The 10766-nt window shown below is 39.0% G+C and overlaps 1 protein-coding gene across 1 annotated transcript in view; it reads left to right on the top strand.

Annotated features, from left to right (window-relative positions):
• Positions 1-10766, top strand: part of LOC133993886 (actin-binding LIM protein 3-like) — a 47113-nt gene that overhangs the window by 28540 nt on the left and 7807 nt on the right. Inside the window, exons 8-16 of the mRNA XM_062433009.1 lie at positions 1372-1430; positions 2437-2517; positions 3344-3373; positions 3972-4083; positions 4378-4482; positions 5888-5938; positions 8993-9130; positions 9340-9404; positions 9758-9902. Coding sequence (XP_062288993.1) covers positions 1372-1430; positions 2437-2517; positions 3344-3373; positions 3972-4083; positions 4378-4482; positions 5888-5938; positions 8993-9130; positions 9340-9404; positions 9758-9902 — 786 coding nt within the window. The remainder of the gene's footprint in view (positions 1-1371; positions 1431-2436; positions 2518-3343; positions 3374-3971; positions 4084-4377; positions 4483-5887; positions 5939-8992; positions 9131-9339; positions 9405-9757; positions 9903-10766) is intronic.

Genomic DNA, 10766 nt, shown 5'->3' with positions numbered 1-10766 from the left:
ACAATCAGATCAAAATGATGCCGCTTGATTAAAGACAACGACTGACCAAAGACTTCACGGTCTTCCCATATTACTCTGTTACACTGGCTTCCTGTTAAATTTAGGATTTAATTTCAAACCCTTCTAATTACTTTTATGGCACTATACAGGTTAGTTTGTTGATTCTTCCTTGCTCTGATTTTTCTTTATTTATTATACACTTTTTGCTTTTGTTAATCATCTTTTTTTGTACCCTAACTGTGAAGCCCTTTGTAACTTGGGTTTTGAAAAGAGCTTTACTCATAGACTGTATATAAAATGGACGTAACATCCTTGACGTCACCCATTGGTTTGTGGACTGCTGCTCGGAAGCGAATAGTTTCGGATCTGAGCAGCGCCATCTTGAAAATTTCAGGTGCATGCTGGGTAAAAAAACCAAGCACGGATTCTACTTATATGGGCATCAGGAGGAGCAAGAGGCGCCCTCCTGAACCTGTGAAGCAATCAACCTGTCAATCACAACGTAGCCACGCCCTAATGCATACCCTGCTTTATCATCAAATATAAAATCAGGGAGGCCAAAATGTCCCAAATGAACATCATACTGCATTGAATAAGGCTTTAAACTAGCGATTGAGACCATAAACACATTTGAAAACGTTTACTGAGGTTAGAAATCAAGTGAGAAGTTGGTGAATTCTCTATTGACTTGCATAGAGACAGAAGTCTTTTTGACACCAAAACGGTCGCCCCCTGGTGGCCTTTTGATAGAATGCAGTTTTAAGTTACTTCCGCGTTCGCATCATTTCAGAGGACCGGAACTCCCCGCCTGGCTTTACTTAATTAATTATCAAAGAAAGCAATCATATCATTCTGTTGACTCACAGTCAGTGTTGGTAGACCTGCTTGTAGCCTTCATGACGGTGGACTTGAATTATTTCGATAAGAATAACAATAGAGCTCTCAGTGCATTCAAGACATGTGAAGAACTCTGAGTCATTTTCTTGTTGAGTTTACTGCCTTTATTTATTGTTCAATAATTGTGGAGGTAGTAGATTGTTCATGTATTGTTTATTGGTGTTGATCTCTCTCTGTCGTCCTCTATGTTTATATTTGCTAGAAGACGATCTGTGTCCTCAGACCAGACAAACTGCTTCCACAGTCATGTGTGAGTGAGTCATGTGTGTATATATGTGTGTGTGTGTGTGTGTGCGTGTGTGTGCATGCGTGTATGTGTGTGTGTGTGTGTTGATTGATGTTGATGCAGTTGAGAAAGGCTGATCTACTCCTCATAGGATCCCATAAAACTGTATGGCTGCAACCCACACACAGTAAACAAAGTAGACTGAGCTGAAATTGTGAAATGATGTGTGTGTGTGTATTTGTGTGCAGGTTCAGAGGTTTGGCACCCGATGTGTAAAGAAGCAGCTCGGCTCCAGAGAAAACTGAGGGTGAGCGATACTCAAGATACCCACAATCCCCTGCCCCCTCTTGCTATTTCTGTTTCTGTTGTATCCGTTTCTTTCTTCCTCTTTATCTCTAAAATTTCTCATTCTTGGTTTACAAGTTATAACATGTTGTTCTTTGCATTGTGAGATGCCCCAGTAAATGGTTTTTAACTAGTCTTATAGCTCTGACTGAACTTATTAACAGCCTTCCAAAAGAAAAAAGATGTTTCAAAATGTCATTTAATTTGAAAACATGTATTAGAGCTACACTTTGGCAGCTGCCTGCAAGAGCCATGTGTCATCATTAAAATGCAAACACACAATATTGGTTCATCACATGAAGACGTGTATACTTTCCTCCTCCGACATTCTTTTGAGGAACCAGTTTGTGTACTCAATATAAGCAAGATTTTTAAATTAAAGGAATGGAAAATTGCATCTCTCTTGTAATTTTATGAAGTTGAAAATGCTCCAAAGATGTCTGTAGTTTGGATGTTAGGTCAAATAACTAATGGAAAAGTTGGAAACTCCACTGCCAGGCATTTGATGGTTATTTTATAACTTAGTACTTACTTATTTTATTACTTACGGTTATAATTGCTAATAATGACTTTGTAACAACAAATACTGCATGTTTCTTACAGGCCTATGTCATTATCAACGTTGTATTGAAAGTAACATTAACCCAGTGGCACTTTATGATAACAGTCATAAGTTTCCATGATGTTTTGTTGTCGTCCATGTTAGTTTCAGTGGTATAGTTATATAGTTACGACCTTTCACATACTGTAAAACTGAGATTTCTGTAACAAACTGTTATAAGTGAAAATAAGTTAAATCACTTTTTTGCCATGACATATTGTAATGTTGTGGATGATTTCTCTATCATTATTGTTATGTCTTTAAATATAAATCTGATAACACATATTAAAACTGGCTGTTGAATCAGAGCTAACTTTACTGTGACCTCAGGCTTGCTCTGACTCCCACATTTCCGTTGTCCTACCAGCTGAGACGTACCTCTGAGACGGCGTCCATTTCTCCTCCGGGCTCCTCTCCCCTCCTCGGCTCCCCTCACAGACTCATCTGCGTGAGTGTTTTCGTCACCATGGCTACGCTAACACTGCTTTCAGCTGTCACTGTCACTAACATCAATCAAATATAACGGACGGAGACAGAGGCACAAAGCCTCCCTGAAAGCTCATTCTGTCGGCGCTATCTGTCTCTGAGCAGACTCACTTCTGTCTGTTTGTCGAGCCGCTTGTCTGTCTCCTTGCTTCACTGTGTGTCTGTTTATATTGGGCTGTCTGCAGCGCTTTAAAGACTGTTAGGAGTCTGTTATATCATTTATATCATTGCAGTCGTGAACATTATACAATCTTAGTAAAAGTGAATAAATATAAGTGAAATGCCTTAAATGTAGATATGAGTTTTAAACAATTTTCAGAACTCTTAAATTGTATTTATATGATCATTAAACTGACTTTTAATGTAATTTACATTTCCGTCTCATTCTGTGTATCTGTATGTTTCCTGTATATGTATTTTTGTATGCACACATTTGTCTGTCTCTCTTTACAAATTGCTGTTTATGTCCAATTTTCTATTTATGACTCTGTCTACCCATCTCTCTCTCTCACAGTCTAAGGTTGATAGTAATGTTTTGGACTATAAGCAGATGGCGGCTCTGCCCAGGGTCAAAGCCATATATGACATCCAGCGACCTGACATCATCCCTTATCAGGCCGACCATGCTCACACACACCTCTCAGATGACACCCTGGAGAGATACAGCTGTGGACAGGTACATACTCACTCACAAAATATCAAATAAAATGTCTTTGATTACTTTTCTATGGAAATAATTTTGTTGGTATAATTCCTATAATTCCTTTTTTTTTCTCCTTCTAATCCAGTCATTGGGCTCCTTATCACCATACTCACATGTAAGTGCTCCACATGACCATTTTAGCCGGTAACTGAAAGAAAATGAAGGTACCTGTGTATGTGTGTGTGTGTTTTAGTAAATGAGATTATAAGAGCAGGGAGGAAGCAGGAAAGAAAAGTTGTATCAGTTTATGTATGGATGGATATATGGATGTATGTACATGTATTACAGCGTCATATATAGCATACAGGCATGAGAGTGGCATTAATCTTCTCTTCTAACTCTCAGCAAGAGTATTTTACAAAATGTCAAACTATTCATTTAAATCTTTGCAGCTTCATAAGTAAAGGGTTAAAACACCTAAACAGCATATACAGTGTGGTCCTTTGAAACAGTTTGCTGCCCACAGTCTTTCCTCACAGCTAGCTGAAACATTCACATATCACTGACCAAATGTCCTGGGATCATGTGTGTGCATTTAAGAGCTTTAGGTGGACTTCAAACCGCTCATGCATAATATAGAACATTAAACTGCTGTTGGCATGATTAAAATTTTGTTAGGAGCCTCATGGTGTCTAATTTATTGCCTTAAAGCAAATTACTCTTAAGGCAGCCCCTTATTCCCTCTCTGTCTTGGCCTCTCTCTACGTCTCCAGGATCTTTTGGACGGCATGGAGTTGAGAACGAGACGTTCCTCCAGCTCTGCCTTTACTGATTCTCCTGCACAGAGTCGCCACGGAGGGTCCCCACTGCATTATTATCTCCCGGGTAATGCGCCCACTCACATACACAAACAGAAATAATGAGTTGAAAGGGAGTTAAACTTAAACTGGGAAGTTGTACTTGCTCTTTTATTGGGTGCAATGGTGTGGTATTCACACACATACACACACACATACACACACACACACACACACACACACACACACACACACACACACAAACATACATTCAGGTAGTGTCTTTCAGTTCAGTCTGTCTGTCTTTCTGTTTTGGGGATGAGGGCCATTCTGTTGTTCATGCTTTGGTTTCTCTCACTGTGATTGGCTGGGCTGAATGCAGGCAGTGAAAGTGGCAGGAGTTCACCCTATTACAGTCAGCCAGAGCCCAGGTGCACCACACCCACCACCACAACACTTCAAGCCCCCAAGCATTTCCATGTGCCAGGTAGGCTGTCATCCATCAGCGCTGACTCCCTGACCCATATACTAACCCGTAACCACATCAGATCAAAACTGACCCAAACATCATCTTCCAAGCCTCCAGGTGTTCATTCCCAGCCAAGACCCTAGATCCACAGTAGCTGCCCTGCTTCCAGACACACAACCACATGCACAGTGAGCTTTAATCCTGATAATAGTCGGTTGACATTTTTATTAGCATTATTAAAAAGTGCAGCTAAAATAATTAGTTGACAGAAAGTCAATCAACAGTGATTTTAATACCTGAATCATCATTTAAGTAATGCTGGTTCTAGTTCTTTTCAAAGAATATTTTAGGTTTTTGGACTTTTTGTTTGGAAACCTTTACGTTATCTCCTGTGAAAATGTCTGTATACAATTGTCAATAATCAAAAATGTGTTTTAATGAGGTCTTATAATCCATAAAAATCCTCTTTTCAGTGAATCTGCGCTCTTGTATAACATATGAGAGCTTTAATCTAACTAATACGGGCTCATTTTATTTCAACATTCCCTCAACCCTCGACTTATTGTCTTTCTCCTCCCTTATTGTTTCACTCTGTCTATGTTCCCTTCACTTTAAAAGGTTCTTACATTTCATTGCAAGCTGTGCATTTGGTTTCCCTCCATCATTCCTTCCTTCCTCCCTCCTGCCTCCAGTTCATTTCTCACTGCATGTTCCCCTCTCTCTGGTTTCTCTGAGGGCTGTTATCCCTTGCCAGCCCTGCGACAGCACTCCCTTCATGCTTTTCAACACTGAGCAAAATGTATTCGCTTGATGCTTTTATCCAAAGTGCTTCACGATACCACAAGTGCATACAAATTTAGCACGGGTGGCCCATTGGGAGTCAAACCTCTATCTTACAGGGTTACACTTAATGCTGTATTTGGAAGTATTTTTTTATGTATTTTTTGCTTTATTTGTTATTTTACTGCAGGGTATAACATCAAATATTTTTAATTTACTGTAATATAGTATGCAGTGCTTATCCAGCACTCAAACTTGAATGAGTCAATGAGAGCTTGCTGCCTTGCATTCCTGTCAATCTCCCGCCTATCTTTTCCTCCATCCATCCCTCTTGCCACCCTTCAACTGCTCTCCTCCCTTTTCTTTATTCCTGTGCCATCTGCTGCTCTTTCCTGTAATAAGCCCGTGAATCTGTATTAATCAGCCTCTCTGCACGTCAGTCAGGTTGTCTGGATGTACTGCACCGCCTCTGCTATAGCAGTTTATTACATGTGTTGTCAGGTTTATGGCTAAAGAGACTGTAAATGTACACAACTAATTTGGTGGGATGGGACGAATAAGGAGATCCAGATTATTCATACCTCCTCTTATCTCCTCCCCTCTACTCTCAATCTCCATCCCTGTTCCCTGATTCTCTTCTCAGCATCTGAGGAAAGCAATATCTACAGGAAACCCCCCATCTATAAAAGACAAGGTCAGTGTATTCCACACAATGCTATGCTTTTTATAGCTTTCGTTAGGCTGTCTAACTGTCAGCCAATTTGTGGTTGTGCATATTGTCAATGCATTCTCAGTATGAAACATGTGTCTGTTTGTTGGACTTAATGAATCGGCCACAGAAAAGAACTGAGCTAAATCTCAATTAAAGTTCCACTCTGTCTAACATCTGCTGCATCTGACAACATTCAGTTTCCCCCTCAACGTCTCTAAAGAGGGAAGTAGTCAGAGAAAGTGGAAGCAGTAATTTACTACCAGCTAGGTTAGATCTAGTGCCACTGGATGATCTGTATAGAGGAGATTTCTTTTTAAAGCCATCTCAAATTCTGCTTTTCGATTTTCCGTTAACCAGCTAGGAGGTTGTCTCTGGGCATCTATAGGGTCTGAAACGCCATACTGTGTGTAAACTTCTAGTGCTGTAGGAATTATTATTTGAATTTTGATGAAAATTGCTGGTGGTGAAATGTAAAACATTCACAGATATTAGCTTATCAAGTGTAGGGTTTGCTACTTTTATGTTTTACATCAACGAAAATTAAATTGAGTTGGATTTTGAACAAGTAAGCTGAAGATATCAGCACAGGATCTGGGAAGTTATGACAGTGATTTATGGCTTTTCTGACATTTTATAGAGTGCCAATCAAAAATGTTTTTTTTAATAAATTGACTTAGTGCTAATAATTGGTGGTTGCTGACCTAAATCTCAGTACGGTACAATCAACTTGACACCTTAACTGACCCAGGTATCGGCCAGACTCCTTTCTGTTACTGCATTAGTTACATTCAGTCAGCTGTTAGCACCACAAGATCAGCAGTGAGATTTTAAATTTGTGGAAAAGAGAGCACTGTATCAGAACAAAAGTCAGTGATCATAGATCCCTTGAGTTTAGGTATTAGTCCTTCTGTAAGGTCATAAATGAGTAAACAACCTTAGGACTAATCAAGTCACTGTGACCTGAGTTGGCTAAAATTAAACTAACTAAAGAAAAGAAGTATGTATGTGAGGTGTAGCAGTTGTAACCACATCAGAGATGAGATCACAGATTTTAGTTGGCGATTCAAGAGGTGAAGTAAAAGTCAGAGAAGTAGCGGCAAATACTCCGAGTGTGTAGGTGATCCATCAATGCTCAGGTGGCAGGTCGGACAGAGTTACAGTTCCTCAGAAACACCTCTGGATGAATTACACTGAGCTGCAAAGTGCTGACAAACCTCTCTCTCTCTCTCTCTCTCTCTCTCTCTCTCTCTCTCTCTCTCTCTCTCTCTCTCTCTCTCTCTCTCTCTCTCTCTCTCTCTCTCTCTCTCTCTTCAGTCTGAGCTGGCAATCTGTGATCTGACCCGGGCTGTGTGAACGAATTTAAATTTAAAGCATGAATCATTTATAGAGAAGTTTTCATATTCAGGCAAAGTACCATAATCAGGTATATGTACTGAACATTTAGTATCATAATGTATTATTATATGTTATAATAAAATCTGACAATACCTTAAAAAACAAAAGCTTTTTAAAATCTTCTTTAATAAGAGATGTCTGGTGAGAAGAAGATGGTGTTTTATAGAGTTTGAGAATAGAAGATTTAGCTAAAAATGATTATATACTTTTATTATTTACCATTGCCACATTTTAATAGCCCTTTAAGAGTCCTATAGAAGGTCTTATTTGATGTTTTTCTTTGTGGTACATTATAATGCCCCTTCAATACTTGTTTTAAATGCAAAAATATTACCAGGATCATGGTGTAGAAAGAATCATTGATCAGAAACATGTATATGGGTCAATGACGTATAAGGATTTGCAACAACTCAATTGTAGAATAATAAAAACAAGCATATCTAATGTAGTAGTTCAAACATTCAGGATGTTGTGTACCTGAAAGTTCATATTACAATTTGAAAGTGATTTTAGTGGGTTTTTCAAGATTAATTGGCACTGTCCTGAAAAAAAAGTCATGTGGTGCGACCATGATTCATCTTGAAATATCTTATTTAAATAAAAGGTCATCATTTACAAACATTTTTAAAAAATGCAAATACTTTGTTTCCAAACACTTTATATTACTGAAAACTTGTAAAAAAAAAAAAAAAAAAAAGAAAGAAAGATGTGAAGCGTGTTAAGTAAATTAATTTATTTCAATCATGGTCGCACCACATGACTCTTTTTAAGGCCAGTGCCAATTAATCTTGAAAAACCCACTAAAATCACTTAATTTCAAATTTATAATATGAATTTTTAGGTACAAAACATTCTGAATGTTTGAACTACTGCATTAGATATGCTTGTTTTTATTATTCTACAATTGAGTTGTTGAAAATCCTTATACGTCATTGACCCATGTAGGACATGTGTTGTGAATGTTGTATATGAATCAGTGCTGAATTTATTTGTCCCTGTTAAATATACATTTTAAAAATGTCCTCATAACTCTCCTGCCCCCCCCCCAAAAAGTCACATTAAGGGGACCGATCGTTCAGTCAGATTTTCAACAATCATGTATCCTTGATAGCAGCATCAGTATGTTACCTTTGTTATATGGCACCACCTCTCTTTATCTTATCTTTCATGTCGCTCTTTTCATGTGGTTTAATAAAAGCCCAAATGCCTTTGACAATTCTCATCAAGATATTTAATTGCTACGTCTGCTGCTACTGTACAACACTTCACAAGTCACATGTTAAATATATGGGTCACAGAATGTCTTGAATGTAATCTCAAATGCGTTTTTTATATTTCACAACACTAACGACCTTCCTAGTGGTTGTGAACATTGTTGCAATACACCCTCGTTTTGCTTACTGGATGTCATGTATCATATCCCATCACATTTTCTCCTTGACCTCCTTTCTGTTCTCTGTTCCCTTGTTTTTCATGTGTTTCCTCTCCTCCTCCCTTCCTCCCCCCTCACATTCGTCCAACAACAAGTTTTCTCTTTCCCCCTATAGTTGACTTGTCCTTTCTCAGGGTCTTGTTATAGAAAAGGTTGTAAAAATATGTTTGATAACTATGCATTCTACAATGTGTCTCTCTATCTGACAGACATCTCAGCGTCTCCGACAGCCAGTAAGAGAAAGACCAATGAGAACCTTCTCAATTCCAGTCGTCTTTCCTCCTCAAACTGTAACAGCGTTTATCACCCTGACTCTAATTACTACCCCTATACTGGCTCTCCAAAAGGTACTGCTCTCCATCTTTCTCAAAGACAACATTCATGCACCTCTGGGGTGATGCTGTGCATAATTTACCTGAAGAGCACATAAGCAGTTTTTGCATGTTGCAGTTTTAAAAGTGAAATTTTGAGTACCAAAAAATGGCCTTGATGTTGCTTTTTTTTCTTCTTGTGTGGTTTCTTTCACTTCCTATCTCATCTCTTTCTTTCTCTCCAGTCTCCAGAACAAGGAGGTTTTCGTCTGGAGGGGAGGAGGATGGATGGAATCACAATATAAACAGGGTAAGAAAGGAAGACAATCCCCTGCTTCTCCCTTTTATAGTTTAAGTGTGCATGTAAATATTTAATGAGCTAGCTAATTAAGTGCTTTTTTTTCCCACCTCAGTCGCTGGACGTGATACAAATTGAGGCTCTTTTCTCTACCTCCTGCTTCTGTCACTCCACATTCATTCCTTTATCTATCCAACAATAATATCGCCTTTTCCCATCTCTTCCTGCATTAATCCATCACCATCTATCAACATATGCATCCATCCCACTCAACCATCTGTTTATCCGTCTTCTATTCTGGTCCCTTGCTTCTGTTCATCCCCCTGTATTTTTCTTTTTCTTCCTCCCTTCTTGCCTCTCAGCAGGGGATCGGACGGTTGATCCTAAAGGAGGAGATGAAGGCGCGGTCAGGCATTCACGACAATGACCAATGGGGGAGCAGACGCAGTTCACGCTGTAGCAGCAAGGAGGCGCTTAACAGTCTCGGAGGATACAGCTCCCTGAACGGCTGTAAGTGTATTTTTCTTTCTTATTGAAGCTGTCAGTAAGGTTTGGTTTTTGCTGATTGCCTTCTTTAAATTACTGTGTTTGACAGTCTCTTGGCCTGCTCATGTTGTGTGTATTGTACTTATTGATTAGGCAGAATTGACTTGTGGTGATTACACACTGAAATCTAGGAGCTTGTCATGACAACGGCATGTATCAAAGTAAACACAACTGCACACTAAGCTCCAATCATTTTATTATAGGACCCATGTCCCTAAAATGTTCAGATGTTAAAATCAGATGTTAACTTGTATATAGTATAGAGTTTTGATTAACGATTACTGTCAAGATCAATCCAAAATAATATTATAATACAGAAATGGAGTAATCAGTATACAGTATATTAAGTTATTGAGACCATAGACTGTATATAAAATGGACGTAACATCCGTGGCGTCACCCATTGGTTTGTGGACTGCTGCTTGGAAGCGAATAGTTTCGGATCTGGGCAGCGCCATGTTGAACATTTCCGGTGCATGCTGGGTAAAAAAAAAACACGGATTCTACTTATATGGGTATCAGGAGGAGCATGAGGCGCCCTCCTGAACCTGTGAACCAATCAACCTGTCAATCGCGACGTAGCCACGCCCTAATGCATACCCTGCTTTATCGTCAAATATAAAATCAGGGAGGCCAAAATGTCCCAAATGAACATCATACTGCATTGAAGAAGGCTTTAAACTAGCGATTGAGACCATAAACACATTTTGAAAACGTTTACTGAGGTTAGAAATCAAGTGAGAAGTTGGTGAATTCTCCATTGACTTGTATAGAGACGGAAGTCCTTTTGACACCAAAACGGTCGCCCCCTGGTGGCCTTTTGATAGA

Source organism: Scomber scombrus, chromosome 14, assembly GCF_963691925.1.
Source record: "Scomber scombrus chromosome 14, fScoSco1.1, whole genome shotgun sequence".
Classification (NCBI taxonomy): domain Eukaryota; kingdom Metazoa; phylum Chordata; class Actinopteri; order Scombriformes; family Scombridae; genus Scomber; species Scomber scombrus.
The sequence above is the reverse complement of the archived record's forward strand: the minus strand, read 5'-3'. Positions and strand labels throughout refer to the sequence as shown.